At 38.0% G+C, this 23152-nt stretch overlaps 1 protein-coding gene across 2 annotated transcripts in view; it reads right to left on the bottom strand.

Annotated features, from left to right (window-relative positions):
• Positions 1 to 11438, bottom strand: part of USP9X (ubiquitin specific peptidase 9 X-linked) — a 73089-nt gene extending 61651 nt beyond the window's left edge. For both annotated transcript variants that reach the window (XM_010724749.3, XM_003203018.4), the window contains exons 1-8: positions 11171 to 11438; positions 9731 to 9876; positions 9352 to 9431; positions 2936 to 3048; positions 1931 to 2149; positions 716 to 831; positions 223 to 474; positions 8 to 146 (exon numbers count right to left, since the gene is read on the bottom strand). In XM_010724749.3, coding sequence (XP_010723051.1) covers positions 8 to 146; positions 223 to 474; positions 716 to 831; positions 1931 to 2149; positions 2936 to 3048; positions 9352 to 9431; positions 9731 to 9876; positions 11171 to 11266 — 1161 coding nt within the window. In that variant the 5' untranslated portion in view covers positions 11267 to 11438. The remainder of the gene's footprint in view (positions 1 to 7; positions 147 to 222; positions 475 to 715; positions 832 to 1930; positions 2150 to 2935; positions 3049 to 9351; positions 9432 to 9730; positions 9877 to 11170) is intronic.
• Between the last annotated feature and the right edge of the window lie 11714 nt (positions 11439 to 23152).

Here is a 23152-nt window from a genome sequence, read left to right on the forward strand (position 1 = left end):
CACTTACTGCCATTCTTTCAGCTGTAAGCCATTCTTCCTCTTCAGGATTACCATGCCGGTGAGTATAATACGATACACTGGATATTACTTTGTTAACTTCATTTAGTGCATTCATTTTACCATTGAAAGAAGAAATTTGTAACAACCTGTAACAGAAATTAAATGTAGTTAGTGTGAAACAAATATCAACAGTAGCATATCATATTAGGAGTACCATCTTACCTAAGAATCATTTTTAACCTAAATATTTCTAAGTTTTTTACAGTTTCTTCTTGTCCTGGAACTCTTGAAGCTAAGTTCTTTAGAGATTTGATTATCATTGATAGAGCATCATTTTTGGCTTCATTCTTTGCTTCTTTTTTCAGTTCATCATCTGTTAGATTTTCTAAAAATTGTGGAACCATTTCTATAATTGGAAGGAAGTATTTCTTCACTGTGTGCAATGTTAGAAATTCGTAACATTGTCCAAATGGCCTAAAAGAAAAAAAACAATCAAAGTGCCACAATTAATAGTTGTGTAATATTAAGACAGTAAGGAGCAATTAATTCTAGAAATTCCAGTCTACTTACTAACATGAAATTAAAGGGATCTATTTAAAAAAAGACACGGCAAGGGGAGTGCTTCAGCATAAAAATTAGTGTGTTGTTAACTTCATATTTTTATTTAACATAGTTTAACTTTCCCAAATATGTAAAACATTCTTTAAAAACTTACTTGATGAGAGCTGCAATTATCTGAACATTCAATGCTGATCCACTCATGAAGCGATCATGCAAGATCTGAAATCCATTTAATGTGCCAAACTTGTTGATAAGATCTACTAGCCAACCCTGTAATATAATAACCAATGATTATCTGACATTTATAAATAACTACGTAGGATTACTTTCAAGTGTCTATTGGTAATCAAGTTACTTTAAAAAATGTCTTTCCACACTAAGTTGTTAGAAGGTAACAGAATTGACAAGGAACTAGTAATACAATTTAAATATTCAGTTTGAAGGAAATACTTAGGAATACTATCTTTTCCATTATCACAGAAAAGCACAAATGCTGTATATTAGTTACTCAAGGTAACTTATCAAATATCCAAGAATAAACATGTCTGTATTTCAGGTCTGGCTGCTAAATTTCTACAGAAAATATGTCAATTTTGGTATTCTTTTCCCATCCTAGATGTCATAATGCTGCATAAAAACACAGCAAATACACAAAATAACATTCTTATAAATAAGACCAGCAATGCAAGGAAGACCAAAGACCACGGACACAGAGTTATCTTCTGTTCTCACATATCAAATAGCTAGCAGTACTTAAAAAAAAAAAAAAGAAAGAAAGAAAGAAAGCAAGCAACAAAATATAATTCAGTTAGCTCCTGAGTTTGTACCAATGCCACTTAGAACACAATTCTGAAAAATCCAGACCCAGGGCCTGAAACAGATTACTAATCTGAATCATCAGTTGAGCAAAACAAACAAAACAACAAAAAACACAACAAAACTATACTTGGGATCTATTAAAAAAAAGAATCCTACGTTATTATTACATAACTCCCTTCTTAAAATATGGCATCTAAAAAAAAATATCACAGGGAATGAGAAGTTACATCCATCACCCAGCAAATAGAAACAAGCCTAACAACACAGAAGGAATGGCACTGCAAAAGTTATGCCAGTTTATCACGAAAACACAATACAGTTCAATGGTGGACCAACAACTGAAAGTTATAAGGGCAAGTGTACATTAAATAATGACTGATTAGGGGTCAAAACCAGCAAAGGTTTTTTGGTGATACACAAAAAAAAATCCCCAAAAACGTACTTCCCACCATGCCTCCCCCAGAAACACTTCTCTATGGCTACTGGATAGCTAGGTAACACTAGGTAAATAAATATATTCAGTTTAACAGTTCTGAAAAAGCTGTCATACCTTTGGTGAGCGTGGGTCAGGAGGACGTGCATAAAGTTCATCTTCAGCAAGCTGGACTCCTGCAGGAACTGTTTCAGAGGGACGTGTACCATTATATAGATGGAATTTGCAGTGAGGATTTAAGGCCATGGCAAGAAGTTCAAGAAGGGGAAACCAATCTTGGGACAGCTTGGCCACACAGAGTTCTACTAGTCGATGAGTGTTGTTAATAATACATCTCTATTAAGAAAAAACAACACACCAATATGGCGAGTGACTATCCCAGTACAGCCTACAAACTCTGTAAGCTAGTTGCAAATGGTTCAGAGTTGCCTAAGAGTTTTGCAACACTGTACTTAAAACTTTGTAGCTCTTCCAATAAAGTCTTTGAACAAACTTAATCTGCATCCAGATAAAAATTAATTTAGAAAAAAGACTAAAATATTTTTGGTTATTTAAGACACTTAGGAATCACCAACAAACCAGCAACTTTTCCTTCTTTCAACCATTTATCTCACAGATTTTAACTTGCTTATCAAGATCTTTGCAGTTTCTCATAGAGCACATGACCAGCTGTCCAAGAGATAGCTTTGAATATTAAAATAGCTGCCACAAACATCCAGAATTTAGTAGGCAGCTAAAAGCTTTTACTAAAAGAAGCAAGCCTTCTCTTCTCATCCTAATGTGGACACAAAAATAAGTAGGTATTAGACATCCATCTAAAGACAGTGCATTGAACAGGAGTTGCTCTACTGAACAAAGTCCAGTTTCTGCCAGCATCATCCCTTGTGTTTTATTTCCTTCCAAAAACACCAGAGGCAATAAGAAAATACGGTGATGGAAAGACCATTTTTCCTCCCAAAAGCCACATGTGAGAACTCTCTCATTTCTTTGTAGTGCTCATTTCTGAAAATGACATTCAGTCTCTGCTGTCGCCTCAACGTCACAAGTGCAGCCTCCGTTCTTGTTTTAAAATCACTTGCTTTTCAAAACCAACCAACAAACAAACAAAAAAAATCGACTCACATGGATTTCAAACTTCCAGCCACTCACTGCCTCATCAGTAAGGATTTTTGTGAAAGATATTGTCAACCCATCTCGAAAAAATCGCTGGCACGCTTCGCTTTTGACATCAAGGCCTATTTTAAAATAAAAAAGAAACAAACAATTACGACATACGTAATTTCATTAGCTGTCGCATGCACTTACAAATGCCGAAAGTAGTGATTTAGACAAAGGTTTGGTGATCAAAGTTTCAGAATTATTTTTAAAAGGGACGCCTTGTATGAAGCTAAACTTACACAAGCTTAAACATACAAAATATATGATAAATTAATATTTAGTAAATATTAGTAAAGACGCTTCAACAACTGCACTCCTCCAGTTAGTTTTTCAGTTATTTTAAAAACAGTAGTTTTTGTTGTGCTTGTAGCACCAGAGTTATAATAGCAAAAGTAAGAACAGTCTTTACTTTTTACACCTCCATAATACATGCATTTCACAGAATCACAGCATGGCTGGGGTTGGTAGGAAGTTCTGGAGGTCACAGGGCCCAACCCCTGCTCCAGCAGGGACACCCAGAGAACGGTGTCCAGGATCATGTTCAGGAAGCTTTTGAAGACCTCCAGTGAGGAGACCCCATAGCTTTTCTGGGCACCCTGTGCCAGTGCTCTGTCATCTGCACAGAAGTGCAGCCCGGTGTTCAGATGGAGCGTTCTGTGTTCCACAGTCAGTGGTGCCTCTTGTCCAGGCACTATGGAAAAGCAGCTGGCTCAAGCTTCTTTGTACCTTCCCTTCAGCTACAAATACTCATTGAAAAGATTTCTCCAAGCCTTCTTCCCTTCAGCCTAAAAAGTCCAAACTCTCTCAGTCTCTCCTCGCAGGAGAGGTGCTCAATCCCTTTATCATCTTGGTAGCCATCCACTAAGGTCTTTCCAGTATGTTTAGGTCTTTCTTGTACTGAGGGGCCCAGTACTCCAGGTGTGACTTCTGTGTTCTTGATGTATCAGTAAAATTCAGTGAGCAAAGAGGAGAAAGGGTAAGATCTGTTCAACTTCCCAGATGCAACTGATTTGCAGAATTAAACATGAATCCTTTCTTCTGCCACTGTCACTTAAAGTACAGTTTCCTGTAGTTCTGCTGCCAGAATCTAATATAACTAGATGCCAACACTGCCATAAACCTTTTCAATCCAACATGCACGAAATTTAAAATTAAGTACAAGTCCTCCATACTTTTCTTTTGGTTATTTAAAAGTTATTTAGAACCCAGTATAAAATTGTATCTCCCTTTTAAAGGTTTAATTACAAAAACCAAAATAGGACTAACAGTCAACAGGAAAATATCTCCAATATGCATGAATACACACTGCAATCAAGAAAAGCCTCTGGGCACAATAAAGAAAACTGTGACCTGCACACAATTTCTCTACAGAGCCAGTTTAATGTTCAATCAGGTAATTTTAGCGTTCAATAAACCCACAGCACCCACATTCACAAGAATTGCTGTCTTCTTTTTCTCCTCCTCCACCCTTAAATTCTTAATGATACTTCCTTACAATAAAGTTCTACTAGTTTCAAAGGACTGATTTGGCTTATCAAATCAGAAGTTCTTCATAGTCACAAATAACTGTACAACAGATGTTTTTGAGAAGAACTTCTGTCCTGCATGTTATTACATCCCACAAAGACTTTCCAAACTCTTGTAACAGTGTTTGTCAGCCTATACGTCTATGGTGGGTGCAGATCTCAAGCAGCTTGAGTAAAGCAAGAATCTTTGGAGAGCCATGTTGAGACCTATGCCAGCACTCTCTTTTATCACTACCAGAGGTACATGACACACACTGTGTAGCCAAGTATCAAAAATTCCACTTCCTATGCAGCTTGTAGTTTGGATGGCTGATATCCCTGCACTATGAAGTATTAAGAGCAACAATAAAAGGCCATAAACCACAACAACAAAATGACAAAAAGAGAACGCAAGAGATGGATGCTGCCTAAAACTTTGGCATTTGCAGTAAACAAAGAACTTGACAAACTCAAGGGTGTAAATACTACAAATTCACCCTACACAAAGAAGAGGACAAGAGAAGCCATCCAACTCATTCAGTGTGACCTAGAGGAAATGTTCCATTCAAATCCAACAATGAACTTAATTCTTGAACACAAATTTAAAGCATGCCCTCCAGTCATTTTAATATTCCCTTGAGTACCAGTACAGCACTAACATCTCTCTCTAAATCTTTCAAGCACTATCTCCTCCCACAGTGGTGGGCCAGCTTCAATCAGCAAGACTTTTCAAATCAGGTTCAAAGAACACTAAAATAGATTATGTTTCAAAAATGTATTGTCCTTTCTGTGCTTCAATGAACTTGGAGAACAAGGGAAGATAGAGAATCTCAGATCTTGTATGACTCCTAGATACACAGTCACCTTCTACCTCCTCTTACAGTGCTCCATGCTCTTGAAATAACATATGGTACTCATGGAAGGAACCAAAGCTGGATATCTACAAGGCCAGGAGTATCAGGTTAACAGGAGTCCTAGAAGACAGAGTAGAGTGGAAGAGGAAGCATTCAGCAATTCAAAGATATCAAGAAAAGAACCATTAGTAACTAGGCATCTACTGCTTGAATCAGATTCCGTATTATCTGTAACTCTGGGGTAAGACCACAAGCAGCCTTTTTTGCCCCTTCTCCAAATTCCGGGGGCAGAGAAGGATAAGGAAGAAAATGGCTAAGAAGTGCACGCATGTAGCGCCAAGCTAAGTATTTAGAGAAAGGTGGTGGAAATAGACTATGCAGCGAGAAAAAAGCGAGTATGAAATAAGGTGGTGTGCAACATACAGTATATGGAAACTGTAATTAGAGGGACTGGAGGAGAAAAAGCTGGAGCATCAAAACCCCACACACAGTCACCCAGCTCCTCTCCAGGACTCTGAATTTAACAACTCTGTAGCTGGAACCTCAGACCAAAGCTGGCTCCGTGCATTGCCACAGTAACCTGAAGCTCCCTCTAGACCTGGAGCCTCAGGCAATGCAGCACACAAACCTTTCAGTGGCTTGACAAGGATACAGTTAGACCTTGCAGAACAGTGACCTGGAGCTAGTGAGCTCTGAGGAAAAAACACTTGTTCACAGATGCAGTGGATCCATATCACACCCAGATTCTTGCAGAATTTCAAGAACTCTTAATCAGCAGGAACACTTGAGTCCTTTTACACCAGAGAATCACACTGAATCTGCTGATCATTTTGCCCAATTGGTCCTAGCCCAACAAAACTGGCTAAGTTTCGGAACACGAGAGTACTCTAAGAAAATGCAGAATATAGTTTCAGTAATGAACTCAAGGGTGGTCCCACAGAAATGCAGATGTTCATCCAGATAAAACTTTATTTTTTAACGTACTTTTAAGGACCTGCCTCTCTACAAGCCTTTGTGATCCATCAGAAACAAAGATTTGGGATTGAAATTGAAGGTTTAATCTGTGCGGTGACATCTTAATTCAGTTTGAACAAGCTCTGAGTTGTAAAGTTGCCTTGTATCTTATTTCTATGCTTGGCACAGCAAAGTTTTAGCAGCATGTTAAAAACTGAACATAAACATTACAAAGAACAAAGCAATACAGAGCTACTGAGGAAATTTTAGAAGAAAGAGCAGAGAATATTTCAGCCATTAAAAAACAACAGAACTGAGAACATTTTTTTCCCCTTATAAATTTCTAGCATCCAAATAACCATGACATTTATTTCTGGAGCAAATTTCATCCAAAACAGTTAACAAGTGTTCCAGAATTATGCGAAGATAAACATCATTCTTGTTCAGTGCTATTTTTCAAAAAGTTATTCCAGACTATCACTTAATAGTCTTATGGCTTGCTTAATGAATAATAATCCACTGATGCCAAGACACAAAAAGATAATTTTCCACAAACAAACATCTGTCAGGAATAATGCAAGTCACAGTCTAGGCAGGATTTGTACTACTCTGTCTAATATGTTCACTACCCTTGAATATGGTAATGACAAAATTGTGTTTTTATGAATACTTTCAATTCTGTTAAGTTCCTTTTAATTTCAGTTCCTGAAACTATTTCAAGAGAACGCAGCCATTTTCTTTTAAAGATAAGGTCACAAGGAAAGGAATTACCCCAAAGTCCCTCCAGAAAGCCAATGCCAATGGCCACTGACAACATGAGGAATAAAAAGCCACTTGAGAGCTCCAACCACCAGAAAAAGGTGCTTAATCAAAACAAATACAATAAATGAAGTAGTGAGATATAATGAATTACAGACTGCAATAGAAAAAAATTATGTAGTTCAAACAGTCGGTTACTTTTCAATTTCTCCTGTCATTTCTCTCCTGAAAACGTGCCCAGGTTAGGAAGAATGCTCACAGATGGGTGGCCATTTCAGATCTTACTGAAGTAACAATACATTTTCAAGTACATCTAAGTGTATATACTTATATCATTATTTGTATTACTTATTGAAACAGCGTCAGTCTAGTTTTGAACTAGAAAAGCAGTGTCTGCTACAGCAAATGAGCACCTTACCACATACATCGAACACTGGAAAGTACATTAAAAAACAAACAGAAAAGGACTGTGTTAGCCACTGCATAATTTCAAATCGCAGGTAAAAATAGAATCTAGGATTTAACTATGAAAATAATGGTTAAAGAGCAACTATTTCTAACAGCTTTCTCTTATTTTCCCAGTTTTATCCTTAGCCAATAATCCTTTTGTATGTCAACACAAAGAAATTCATCCAGAGGGCAAGAGGAACAATTAAATAGCAAAGCAGAAACTCTTTTCAGAAGAGTATGCGTAGATTCCCACTGTTTTTCATAGCTTTAAGAGGAAAAAAAGAAAAAGACTTTGTTTCAGAACTTTCGGCTACGTCTGATGCTTTTGAGAAGAACAGTGATGTTAAGAGTAGCCAAAAATCTCATTCTACTCATATTACTTCATTGCATTGCACTGACATGTTTTTGTGTGCGTTTTATTTTTTTTAATATGACTTAACAGCTGGCAGTACATACATCTCCTCTCTTGTAAATCATAAGCAGAAAATCTCAGTGCACTGCTTCAACAGCCTACACACACAGAAGGGTGAATTTTTTAGTTCCTGAACAGGTGCGATCTCTTAAAAAAAGTCTACAGTCTCCTTAAAATTCCTGCTACATGCAAAGAAAGCCAATTTAAAATGCAACTCCAGCTGATAAATCAGTGTTAGCAACAGTGCATCACTATCTTGTTTTGGACCACACTTTTGCAGTCCAACTTTTGTTTCTCCAGAGAAAGAAGAGACAGAAAACAAACTGGGGTAATTCCAAATTTCCTGACCATAGCCAGCTTTTTATTCTTGACACTGCCTAAGTATAACCTTTATCATCACAGAAGTGAAGTCATCTTGGTCTTGGTCTAGCTATGTCACAGAAGGAACAGGCATTTTGTATGTCACTATATTTAAAACACAACTGGCAAGTATAGGTACACTAGAAAAGTATCTAACTTTAGGCATCACTCACCTACTGGGATAAGAATAAGATTACAGATACATGACAAATCTATCAATTTAGTGAACACGTGCACAATCTTGACAGGGAACTGTCCTAGTTCCAAGCAAGTCAGACACAGCAAAAAGTATGGTAGGACCATTATTATGCTACTTACTATTCTAACTTTCCTCTAATATTCTCAAAAGCATGCATATGCCAAAGTTGAATTTTAAAATGTACAGCAAAACAATTGAAAATCTAGATTAGCAACTCGGCTAAGATAAAACAAAAACAACCAAAAAACCTACATAAAAACTAAAATTTTTTGAGTTTTAGTTCTGTTATCAAGACCAAACCTCCTAAGTCTGATATCAAAGCAAACAGAGTAAACAGGTAGGACAGGAATGACAAGATTTTTTTTTATTGCTGTGAGCTTCTTCAACCTTTCTACTTATACCATATAAGGCACCTAATTTCTACATATATGGATAATTTCTTCAAGTTATTGATTTATGAAGGTTTTGCATACTGCTCAGTGATACTGAATCTTTAGGACCAGGGCTGTAACAGAAATAACTGAGAACTTCTAAGCCTCCAATGGAGGCTTAAAATCCTCACAATCAAAAAGCTTACACAGCAAATTGTAGAGTCATCTATGTTGGAAAAGACCTTCAAGATCATCAACTCCAACTATCTACTTGACTCATCAAGTTCTATCACTGAATCACATCCCTGTGCCACATAGTGCCACATAGACCTTAAACACCTCCAGAGACAGAGACTCGACCACTTCCCTCTGTGAAGAAATTCTTCCATATAACTAATCTAAATTTCCTCTGGCACAACCTAAGACCATTTGTCACCTGGTCCAACACAGAACATTTCCTCATGTCCTGTCACTCGTCACCTAGTTCAGTGATCATTGATTCCCTTTTCAGCTTACCTTTTTTACTCAGGTCAATAGCAGCTTCTAGAAGAACTTCTAATTCCCCCTTCGGCAACACAGGAACAACCCATCGAGGCCTATATTCAAAAACAAAACAAAACCATGCATCTCAACTGTGCTTCTTAAAAATGAGGAATCTTTGCTCCTTTTTAATGAAAGTTAAAAAATACGCATTTTTAAAGGCCCTGATGAAGGCTCCACTTTTAAAAGAAAAGCCACAAAACTTGATATGAGCATTTCTTTCAGACTCTTACCCAATAAGAAGTATTTCAAGAAAACCAGCGAATTGGAGAAGCACAAATCCTGCTTCCACTATCAGGATATTTTCACAAATAATCTACACACGCTGGAAAAAATGCGTTAAGTGTGAAAATACCTGTTGATCATGTCATCCAACTTTGCCAGGTCTGTGTGTGGAAATGCAGGCTCCTCATCTTCAAGCTGAGGTGGAGCATCTCCTTGGCCCTGCTCATCAGGCGGGGTAGCTGGAGAGTTCTCATTTGAAGAATCAGGTGAAGATGTCTAAAATTGGTATGGAAAATACTTGAAATACTGTCTACACTTGTGTGCCACTTATTTTGGCTTTTTCATTCAGATTATATTTCAAATTATCACTTGAACTGTACATCTATCACTACAAATAATATTTAATAATTTCATTTTAGATCAATTCAAAAAATAATAAGACATTAAATGTGCTATATGTTTTCTATTTGAACAGTTTAAGCATTAACGTACTTTCCTGGAGAGGAAATTGTTGTAGGTTTTTTTTTTTAATTATTATTATTATTTATTTTATTTTGTAAGAGATTGATTTTCAGCAGACCACCTATCTAGAAGATGAAAATAAAAACTATATGGATACTCTATTTTTACCTATCTTTTGAAGATTAATACTATATGCAGAAAAACTTCAGCAACAGCAAAGCAAAACGATCATGATAACATTTTCTGAAAGTTTACAACAAGTAGAACAGAACTGTATTTGATTACTAGCCAACTACAAGCACACAATTACTTAAGCCCATTCCACAGAGATGGAGTGAGCAAGTGACAGGGCGGCTCATCTGCCACTCGAGGTTACCCACCACACATGTACCAAAGAGCAATTGATTCTCAAGAACAATAAATATTAAAACCTATGATATTTAATAAACATCATCTAAATATTGTATAAAAGAAAAGGTGTATTTTTTCTATTAACTGGTTTGGGCTACAGTCTTTAAATGCATCTTTTCTATTTTCCTGATAAAGAAGAGCCATCGCATTATAACGTTGTATGTTTGAAGGTTTTTACTCTGCTCCGAAAGCAGGATACTGTGTTCAAAAGAAACATGCCATGCCATTCAGGCAGTCTAGTACAATGAACAGGGACTCAGCAGAAGATGATGTAAAAGAGAAGATAACCACTTCCATAAGCTCCTTTACCCACAAAGTGCACTTACAGAATTGAGCATAAACTGAAGTTACAGTGTACTTACACCAATGTGTGGCAGACTCAACAACACAGTTGTGAGGAAGTTTCTGCTATCATTCCAAGATGACTTCATATTGCAAATAAATATGCTTTACAGAACTATGTCACTGCCTGAAAAGGGAGCATTTTTTGCAACATGGTGTTCCGTAACATTATCTACTTCGCCAACAGCACTGTCTTTATCCCTTAAATTCCTTTTGCACTCCCAAAAACAAGGAATGAGTTAACTTAATTAGACATCTCTAGCACTACATAAACTCACAGTTCAGATAAATCAGAAACAATGTTCTAAAGAACCAAGCTCTGTACTTCTAGATAACTTGATTGCTTGTATCATACCTGATTCTGCTGGAGGGGAGGCTGGGACTGTCCATCAGGAGCCTGGCCCTGGCTATCATTGCCTCCTACCGGAGAGCCACGAGTCGTGGCTGTCATACTCGACACAGGGCAGATCTTTGCAATTTTGTCTGCTTAAGTAGTTGTTGTGAGAGAAGAAATTATAGTCCACTTAGTAAAGTTGAAGTACCAGCATATGCTTGCTTTAAAAAGCTCCAACTCAAGAACATGCCATCTTGCAGAGACCATTGCATAACCTGGGGGAAAAAAAAAGACAATATGCTTTAGTGATACATGCACATAAAAGAAAAGTCACTTGAATCTTGAAAAGAGCACTACAAAAACAAACATACTCCCATTAAAAAAATCTTTTATTTTAGACTTACTATTTCTTTTTACTAAGTACATTTGACATCAAAAGAAGGTAGCATTTGAAATACTTCACATGGTTTTAAGCTCCAAGTGAGAATTCCACCTTTATACCTCTGGGAACAGACAAGTCCAAATGCAACTGCTTAATATGACCTGATTAAGAGCACAAAAAAAAACAACAACACACCACACTTATCACACTGCTGAATATTCTACTCCTGACTGTCCAAACTGCAGCTGTATGTGTGGGAGTTGAGGAAGACTGTTTCCACCTCAGCTAAGACTAACAGAGCCTGCAGCCAAACTTCTATGAGTACACCAGTATTCATCTTGGATGTCTGACCTGCATTCCTTTTTCTTTCAGCACTTGCGTATGGAAACCTGGACCAGTTGAATTTTCAAGCCCAGTACAAAGTCCACCTCAATCCTACCAAGTACTTTAGCCAATAAAATGGGGACATCAGATTTACTTTCCGATGTTGTAACTGTGACAAAGCAACAGATTCATAAATGTTACATATTTAACTTCATTATGTTGCTTTAGACTAATGACGCCCCTAGCAGTGCTCAAGAGGCATTTGAGCAATGCCCTCTAAAATGTGCTTTCACTTTTGGTTAACAATGAAGAGATCACACTTCAAAGCAAAGATCTTTGCAGGCTCCTACAACTGAACTATTCTATCCACATTAGCAAGTTAAAATTTCTGCTGCAACAGTATGTATGTTAATAACTGCTTTATTACAACATCTTACACCAATTCATTTTATAGACTCTTGCTGTCTTTCCCTAAGACCCTTCAAAATCCTTTCCTGAACTGTGTAAATTTGCAAAGCCAGCTTCAAATACAATACCAATTTTGACCAAATATGCTATTTCTTCTCAACTCAGTCTCCAACATTAATATCACCAACAAATTTAGAGAACTCATACTAACATTGCTATTAAAATGATGCTTGCTTCCTGAACACAGCTGTGTACTTGGTACACATTCAGTTGCAATCCATCACCATCTTTTAGAACTAATATTAAAATCTAAGAGTGCAGTGAGCCTGATTAAGCAAAGGCATTACCAAGTCAAGCCTTCTTTAGCATGCTACCTACTTTTAAAAATGCAATTTTACAGGGCAACTTGCTTTCATTGGTGCTTTTTTTTTTCTTTTTTTTTTCAATTGCACTCCTTTAAGTATTTGTTTTCTATTAAGTTTAGAAAGACTGGTAGGTAGAAAATATTAATAAAACTAGATTTCTGGCTATGAGAACATACACTGTGCTCTACTGCAGTTCAGTGCACTCACTTGCACTGCATTACCTGCGTGAAGCTTCTAGGTATTTGCTTATACCAATGAAATCTAACTTCTCCGAACCTACACTGTACTTTTCAACAGCCTTAAGCCAACTCTATGACCACAAGAAACATCTCTCTCCTTCCTCAGTAGGTCTGGTCTATAATTTTACCACACTGAGTGAGGCAGCAAAGAGACAGGGAAAGGGTGTAATAGCTGCTTTCAGCAGCAGTCCTGATTCCCTGCAGTTCCCTGAACTGCAAACTGCAACCTCGGATAGCTGTGAGTCCCCAGCAATTCACAGTGAAGGGGAGTTGCTTCAGTCCTGCACCTTTTCATTCCTTTGCTTAGCTCATCCTTGAGTGATCCCATTCGGTCTATGAAAAACAAGAAAACTTTGCCAGCTGCATGTCCACCCCCCCCCCCCACCCCAGAAAAAAAGTGAACAAATCAAACACCCCACAACAAAAACCTTAAAGAGACAGTGATTGTTTCTCAGTTTCTGTAATTACCTGAACTACAAAACCACAGCATACTCATCCTAGTGCAAGCCACAGAGCCAGTACAACCCTGCAGCTCTCCTGTTACCTTATTATACTAGCTTGAATTTACATTCAGATTTTGCCTCTGTGCTTACCTCAAAATTTTGGGCAAAATATTTTTGTAAATTCCTTTCAAGATGAGTGACAATGCAGCTAAGAGATACAAGAGAACTACTACTGAAATGATTGTGTTATCCAGGATCTTGCAGATTCACAGATTAAAACAAGATCTGTGTAGGAAAAACATCCAGAATTCTGTAGATTTTAGTAAACAGAACATTTACAAAGTAACTTTCAGATCATGTCTAATTGCAACAGTCTCCATGTACTACCTTCCTGTTCTTCATTAAAGTCAGGACTTCCAGAGAAGTTCATTGTTTGCTTTGGCCATGCTGGGGTTGGACTTGATCTCTAGAGGTCTCTTCCAACCCCTACAATTCTGTGATTCTGTGACTGCTTAAGACAAGGACAACTACATGAGTGAGATGCTCTCTTTCCTATACTTTCCCCTTCCACCCCAATATTTGGGAGGGGTGGGGTGAAGGTGTTTATGTATCTTCAGAGATACAGAAGTAACACCAAGTTATGCTGCAGCCAAGTAAGAACACTCCACTTCCAAGAAATGACCTGACTGCTTCTTACAGTATTCACATATTCTAAATTGCAAAGACATCCTTGTTGAGGTTTTCCTTCTAATTAGAGAAGGAAACACATTTGTGTAAGCACAAATCACGGTCAATTTATATATTTTAAACAGTATTACAAGGGAGTCATTTAGCAGCCCCAATTTAACCGTTTGTTTTACAGAACACAGCAAATGATACACACCTATAGAATACCCTGTTTTAACTTCTGGAGGATTTTTTAACCAGGAAATTATGAATTCCAATCACTTAATTCAGACTACTCAATTTCAATTTTTAAGAATTAGAACCCCTTAAGGCACATAGCATGGCTCAGCTCCAAATTAACCTTTGCACCTACTCATAATTAACCAGTTTATAAGCAAATGTAAACTGAAGCAGTGCCACCTCATTTTGCAGCTGTAGACAGCCCAACATCTCTAACTGCCAGTATTCAACTGAAGCATGTGGAGCCTTTGTATTCTTATTATTAAATCTATGGCTAATTTCTACTATATTCAAATCTGGTTTCAACATACTAAGCAGTGTTTAAAAAAAAAAAAATCACCATCCTTATCAAAAGGCTTTCAATGGATGTTTTGATACAGTGTCAGAATGAAGACATACACCTGTTAACTGTCACACTAACTACTCCACTGTTCATCAAGCAATGTACAAGGCTATGAAAACTGAGTCATATGCATCCCGCTGACATTCAGTTTTGATTGCCAACTGAGCAAATCTTGATGTGCCATGCCATCTTCCATTTCTTCACATCATGTCAACCCACTGATAAAAGACAGGTAAATTCCAGTTTTTGCTTCACCTGTCTCTTTGCCATTTTAATGACACTGGGAAAAGGTGACTACAGAATACACCAGCTGCTGGCAGGGTTCCACTGGGACAGTAGCATGCTTAAACCTGACCTCAGCTTTGACTTCCAGCACGGAGCGATGAAGAAATATATGTAATTTTCTAATACATTTCACTTCTTCTTCTGAGTTTCTCGAAGTCACTTCTGAAATACCTGAAATATCTCAGTATGTGCAGTCTTCCAAATGAGCTACCTGTAATGCCAAATCTCAGAAAAAAAGCAAATACAAGGAGACAGATGATCATAGCAGACCTCAAAATACAACTCATCATTCACATGCACTATCTAAAGCCCTCTCTAGAAACATGGACCTATTTTCCTTCTATAGAAGATTCTGGTTACACACACCACAAAACCAAACCTCCTCTGCGATGTTAACAACACACACCAGAATTCTAACATACTCAACATATTAAGAATGGAGCTCCCTAAAATCACACAAGTATGCTAAGAAACAACACGAGCTTTTTCCAAGATTATTTGTAGACATGTTCCTACCTTACCAGCATCTCAAAAAAGATAAGTTTTTTATTCCTTAGCACTGTATTGCAAAACCCATGACTGCAGCAATACAAATACAGGGTTCAAAGGTATTGCAGCTTCACTTCATATAGGATACTGGGAACTGCCTTCTTAAAGTGCTAATAAAACACTAACTCATCACAAGGGATGTGATGTGATTCTCATCTTAAAAGTTCTAGACTTGGAATTTGACCTTCTGCCCTATTCCTTTCTTGCAATCAAAACGCCTTCTAAGCTAGAAACACCTTTCCAGAAGTGTAACACGGACCTGATTCAGCAGTTACATTCTACATACATTCCAGTAGATTCTTCATTAGCCTTCTCTGTGTATTTTGTCTTTCAGGAAGGAGAAAATGATTTACAGATCATCATAATATTTTAAATTTCAAAATAATGTTGAGACAGGTTAAGGTTAAACTACACCTACTTAATGGCACGCAACTTCATTTCTACCCAGAAGCTCCTACTCCCACCATTCACATGAATTTAGCTAGCTGCAAAAGCACAAGAGAGTAAACTACCACAACGAAGTGTCACCTGTTACTACCACCTCAAGGGCAAAGTAAAAGGACCGCAGCTCTCAACTGCTTCAGGATGGTCTCAAAGAAGGATCTGTCTAAACACATTCGAATCATCCTGCACCAACTACGTAGCATTCTGTGATGAAGAAGTTGCACAAGAAAGCTGCAAAATAAATAAATAAATCAATAAAATGCTAGTTTTAAGCAATAGTGTTTCATACTGCTTGAGTAACAAATATGAATACAATCTGGATTACAGATTTAGAGAATTGAGAGTCTGACCTGTCGTCTCCTGTATTTTAGAGAATTGTGGAATGCAGAAGTCTGGTGGAAAAACTAAAATTCAGAAGACATTCAATGACTGAAGTCTTCATGTGAATCAAGGTACGTGGAAAACAAAGTTCAACAACACCAAAGCAATTAAATTGTCACATCTACACACCCTGCATTAGAACAACTGTAATACAGATACATGTAGCACAACTCAAGAACAGAGACAAAGAACTCCAGGGCTAGAAGTATCAGTGATGGAAAGAGCAATGTTTTTTTGATCGTTCTATTACTGCAAAAACAATTATTTCACTTTTTAAGAAGTTTTTCTGAATCAAAAGTGGAACTGGCTTCTCACATAAATGAGACTTGAGACGTACTGGTGAAGAGCAGAATCTGGCTACATTTAGCTGTTCCAGATCTAACAGTCAGCCAGCCTAAGCTTATGGCTCAAATAGAAACCTTATCAGGTCATCAGAAGTAAAGCCTCTTCTCAGGCTTCCATGGCTAATGCTGTCCAATTTCCACTCAATTTTTTCAGTCTTGATCTCATCTAAGAAGTCTTAAACAAGGCAAGCTACATTCAAGCTAATGCTGAGAAACCAAAGTTTGGTCCTGCACATAAGACAGCAAAACTGACATAATCAAAGCATTATCTTCTTGTTTCCACCTGGAATAACTTCCCAAAAAACTTAAAAGAAAACAAAGAAAGAAAAAACACTAACAGCACCAAAACAAACAAAACCAACAAGGATATCCTTTAGAACACAGGAACGATCGTCTTGCTTGAAGTCAAGAATCAATGAAGTTCAATCTCTCAAAAGGGAACTGGACAGCGGCGCAACCACCTAAGCTTAGAGTGCACACACTTACCAAGGACTCTGAACTGTTAAACATAACCAGTGGATACCCAACTTACAGGACACTTGTTCCCCACATAACGTAACAGAGAGAGGTCAAGTCTTCAGATCTTACACACAGTTCCTCCGGCCACCAAACTGAAAAATCAATTTCAGTTCTTATTCTGAGCAAGAAAAAGTGCTTTGCTCACACGATTGTGTGTGGAGTAGAATGTCATATATACAGCACCAAGAAAGAAAACAGTCAATGCCTTACAGACAAAACCAGCAAATATTAAGGCAATTAACTGTGCTCCCTCCGGCAAGCCACAGCCTTGCTATATTTTTCCATAGGCACAAATTCAGGCTGCTGCCCTAGACAAAACATGGACAGAATGAGTATGATCATTCTTTCATTCCCAAGAGCTCTCAGACAGAACTAACTTGGTTCAACTGCTATGAAGCCATGTGTCCCAGTAAGGTTTAATACGTTTGAATGAAGGGGGAATATGGGATTTACAGATCCTGCAATATCACTTCAATTCTTAAACACTTCCAGGCAATCAAGAAATTATATTGAAGCCACTGGTAAGCAAGTATGCAAAGCACCCCTTATGCTGGGAGAAGACAATTCTAATCACTGTTGTAAAACAAGTCAGACTCTGCAACATTATCAGGACAGGTAAATAAACAAAGCTCTGGTAAATGCACACACTGTAACCTAAGTAACTTAGAGTTACTCCTATATGAAAAATGCTAACATCTATTTTAAAAGTGTTTAAACGTCTCAAGGTACGCCTTCCGTGCCATTGCATATGCCTATGCAAATCTTTTCCTGAATTCACAATGAATATGCAAAAAAAGTGGGTAAGATTTCCTTCCACTTTACATTGAAATGACAAGTTACAACAGGTTCGAGACTAGAAAAAAAAAATCAGATCAAAGAATTTCATTATGTGCATTTGTTTCAGAGTTAGATTAAATCTCACGCAGCTAAGCAACGCAATGCTATACTTCTTCCAGTTATGCTACTGTTTATTTACTCAGGAGACTACATTTCTGCATTTCAAACATGTATTCCTGGCAATGCCACCAACAAGGATCGAGTTGATATTGTGGGTTTGAGTGCAATCTTGGTACTTCTCAGGCAGCACTACAACACTATAAGCAAGGACAAATCATGGCTTCATGCTTATATTTATATTGTGTTCCTTTTCCTAAACCTAGAAGACTCATATTTGCAACTGATACTCTACTAGCTATGGAAATACTATGTCTACTGATTGCTAGTGCAGGAAAGTAATGAATATGCCTAATGTCTGCAACAAAGACTGATGGAATGCTCCTAGTTCCTTATTTTTCTTACATCTGTAGTTGACAGTTTATCCACTTCTAAAATGGATACATAGGTTGCTCTGAAAGTAATACCTCCTATTTGTTTCCATGGCAACTACAACAGATACAAAGAGCACAATAATACTATTTGATAAGGCAAAGTTCCAGCTACATAACATTATTTTTCAGCATAGCCACCACCACGAACTATTTTCATCAGCAATGAACAAGAGCCTGTACGCTGCACTTGTAGTAATCTGCTCCAGCAGAGATGAGCCACTGCCACCATCACTGAAACACACCACCCACCATCTCACTGTGCTCACATCCACTGCTTGTCTCCATAAACATTCTGCAGGTGTTGATGAATGTCACTGGGTGCCATGTTATCTGCATGGAGGATTTCAGTTCCACCCACACTTCTGCTTCATCTGCATTTCCATGTCAGATGCCATTGTGTCAGAGTGCTCCTCTGCTGCCATCTGTCAGGCAGCAAAATGGAATGGGATACTGGTGAGATGGCTCAACCTCTACTGCCATACCACCAGCATCTGCCTCTGATGCTGTGGGCCAACATACAAAATAGGAGGCATGACTTTCAAAGTAGCCCTCATAATAATTACACCTCTCAAAGCTGCATAGCAAAGTTTACAGTCTGCAGTACTTCAAGAATGCTGTTTGTTCCTTAAGCATTAATTCAAATGCTAATAATTACACGATGTTATACTTAGGCTTTTGGAAAGATTTAATCTCACTTGATTTATAAAAAAGGTATAATTAACTTCTAATATTATTTCATATTCAACTTGACTGCTTTGCCTTTTTCCTACCAAAAAAAAAAGCATTGTTATTGGATGCTCAAAAGTCAATGGGAAAAACCAAAATACATTCCTACAATTATCAGTAGCAAAAAATATAGGCTTAACTCCACTTAAAAAATGAAAGCCTTCTCAGTAAGATATGAATTCCTACAGCAAAGCACTAGGGGAACAGAGGAAATGTGAATACTTCTGAACACTGACATATCACTGACCTCCTGTGAGTTGCCCAAGCACACCACAAAAGGAAAATGAAGAGTTTTCAGAATGTATGAAGTAGGATGTTATTGAAGTTTGAAAGAGCCAGCAGACCAGAAGCGTACATTTACACAACAGTACTCATCTCCTCATTCTCTCTGCATGAAGATATGCACAATATAGTCTCCCATTCTAGCCAATTAGTATTCTTCTTAGCATTCAATATGTAGCAATGGTTCAGGAAACAATAAATGGACAGCCATAGCAAATTTTTTTTGGTGAAACGAGTCTTTAAAATTTTCAGCAGAAAATATGGCTTAGTATACCAATGCAGGCAGAAAACACCTCATTTTTCCTGCACTTTGAAACAGAACTAATTTAAGTAAGCACATTGCAATATACTAACAAAACAATAACGTGTTTCTAATATTTTTTCTGCACACAGTTCATTTAATATACAGTCTAAAAAACTATTCTAATTAATTATTCTTATTTAGTACATATTTCCCAGCACAGACGTGATCACCATCCACAGTTTAGAAAGACATTCAAAACATCCTAGCAATCATCGTATGAATCATTAGATAAATACTAAACCTCTCTACTTTTTCTGCCGTGATAATAATATTCCTGCTTTGGATCTGATGCATTGCTGGTCTAGCGTTCAATGTCATAACAAAAACTGTTTCCAATATATATCATTTACCACATGATAACAACTTATACTAAATATTTTAGAATCTAAAAACTACGGTAAGCTGCATAAAATTACTTTACGAGTTAAAGAATCCAAAGAAATCTATAGATACAACTTCTAGTAGATCTTTGAAAACAGGATATAGTCCACAATAGCACAGAAAGGAAAAGGGGGAGAAGTAGGGGGAATAGAGAGAGGAAATCAAACTACCATTTCTGTACATGGACCTGTCTCATAAAACATGCAGCCTCTAATGCAGGATACAAGAGTTCCTACGCTCTTGTAAGTTAGAGCAATTTAACACTTAATGCAAAAGATGCTGGAGATTTTTCACATTTTTACATGCTTTTTTGATTAAGCTTACAGTAAACAAAACAGGCAATGTCAAATAATTTTTAAAAGATATTTAAATGTATAAATCATAAAAGCATAGAATCACCAAGGTTGGAAAAGACCTACAAGATCATCCAGTGCAACCATGCACCTATCACCAATATTCCCCGCTAAACCATGTCCCTCAACACAATGTCTAAATGTTCCTTGAACACCTCCAGGGTTGGTGACTCCATCATTTCCCTGGGCAGCCCATTCCAGCACCTGACCACTCTTGGAAAAGCAGTACTTCCCAATGTCCAGCCTGAATCTCTCCTGGTGCAATCTGAGACCATTCCCTCTCATCCTATCACTGTTACACAAGGGAAGAGGCTGACACTCAGCTCACACAACCTTCCTTCAGGTAGTTTCAAGATCACAGCGAGGTCTTCCCCGAGCCTCCTCTCCTCCAAACTGAACAATCACAGTTCCATCAGCTGCTCCTCATAAGACCTGTGCTCCAGACTCCAATCAGTTCTGTTGCCCTTCTCTGGATATGCTCCAGGGCCTCAGTGTCTTTCTCGCAGCGAGGGGCCCAAAACCAAGCAACCTACTCAAGGCATAACCTCACCAGAGCTGAGTATGGGGGACAATCACTTCCCTGTTCCTGCTAGCAACACTGTTTCTGATGCAAGCCAAGATGCCACTGACCTTCTTGACCCCGGGCACACTGCTGGCTCATGTTAAGATGAGCATCAATCAATACCCCGAGGTCCATTTCCTCTACGCAGTCTTCCAGCCACTCCACCCCAAGCCTGTGGTGCTGCCTGGGGTTGTTGTGGCCAAAGTGCAGGACCCGGCATTTGGCCTTGTTGAACCTCATCCCATTGGCTACAGCTCAGTGATCCAGCCTGTCCAGATCCCTCCATAGGGCCTCGCTACCTCCAGATCGACACTTCCAGCCAACTTGCTGTCATCTGCAAACTTACTGAGGGTGCCCGACCCGTTGGGAATACCACTCATGACTGATCACCAGCTGGATTTAGCTCCATTCACCACCACTCTCTGGGTCTGGCCATCCAGCCACCTCCTTACCCAGCAAAGAGTGAACTGTGGGAGACAGAGTCAGAGGCTTTACTGAAATCAAGGTAGACCACACGAACAGCCTTTCCCTCATCCAACAGATGGGTCACTAGATCACAGAATAAACTACTAAGAGCGTTTCAATGGAAATGGGCCAACACTTCTAGCAAAACCCCACAGATATCAATTCTCTATTCCATCAATATTACTGATGACTTAAATAAAACTATAAAATCTAATACATTTTTGCACATGGCACACAAGTAAATGGGATAATAAACAATTAGACCATAATAGAATAATCTCTATCATCTGATAAGCCTGACACAATAGAACGTGCACTAACATAGCCAAGTATCAGGTCATTCAACTACAAAAACAGGGTGCACAGAAAATTTTCTGTGTATTTGGAAACAGAACTGGAAGAATGCTTATACTGGAAAAGCAACCAAACGCAAACACCACAGCTGCATGCTTTTAGCAAAAACAAATCTCAGGGTCATCATCTTCTTACAAGAAGTGTATCATTTTCCAACCCAAGCCATTCTACAATTCTATGATGTTATCTGCAGAACTGGTAAGAAATTCATGAATTACAGCCTTTTACATCTAGGAAAAAATTAAGTAGCAACAAAAATACCACCCATATGAATTAGTCTCCTGGAGAGTGCTACGTGCTGTATTAAATATCTGAACCAATTATAAGACTGGCCACAGCATAGGGCACCAGAGACCATGTACTTCTCAGACAGTCTACTTGTTCCAGGGTCTTCAACTGCTGCTTATCCTTACAGTAAAGGAATAAATATATCCTTTTCAGACTGCTATTTCTACTCTTATTCTTCAGCTTTTGAGCCGCCCAGAAGAGACAAAAACCCTGAGAAGTCAACAGGCAAGTACTGTACAAACTGTATTTATAACTGACATTTTCAAAGAAGCAATCATTGCCAACGAGGCACACAAACAAAATCATAAAAAGCAGACAGGACCTGCCATAGCCCTGCAACTTTTGAGGAGAGGTGTTGTTTTCCAAACATGACATAATAAATCCTTTTCAGTTTTGAAGCACAAAGTTATAAAAATACTAAGATATTATTTCATGCTAAGAGATTTTAAGCTGCAGACCTCAAGAACAGAACCAATACATCTGAAATGTGTGTTTTGCTAAATTTTGGCTAGTATGAACAAAAACATTTCTTGGCTGTTTGAAACAGCACATAAAGCTAAGACGACCAGCTGATGTCCCTCCCAACTATACAGAGCTACATTTTCAATTAAAAACTAATGCCCAGAAACCATCTTTGAACATAACTTTGAAAATGCAGATGGAAAAGAGTAAGTTCAGTAACACTGTTCTTCATACCAGGTGAAAAAGGAGGATATCGAACGTGTACCCAAAACATCAGGTGGTATTTCCATCTGTTGCAATAGACCCAGGAACAACCTGCTGAAAGGGGTTGGAAATTTTATCTTCCAACACACAAGAAACAAAATTAGGCACTGGTATGACTTTGCACTGGAAATTCAAGCAGAGAGCAGGCAAAAATATAGACAAAGTTCAAAGCTAGACGGAGATGAAATTCTAGATTCAATATGTTTGAAACAAAATGAGAAATAACAGGGTAAAAACCACCTACTACCAGCATTGTACAGGAAAGAATACTGGCAAGCTCTCATCATTGAGAAACAAAGCCA

The sequence above is a fragment of the Meleagris gallopavo genome, chromosome 1 (assembly GCF_000146605.3).
Source record: "Meleagris gallopavo isolate NT-WF06-2002-E0010 breed Aviagen turkey brand Nicholas breeding stock chromosome 1, Turkey_5.1, whole genome shotgun sequence".
In the NCBI taxonomy this organism is placed as follows: domain Eukaryota; kingdom Metazoa; phylum Chordata; class Aves; order Galliformes; family Phasianidae; genus Meleagris; species Meleagris gallopavo.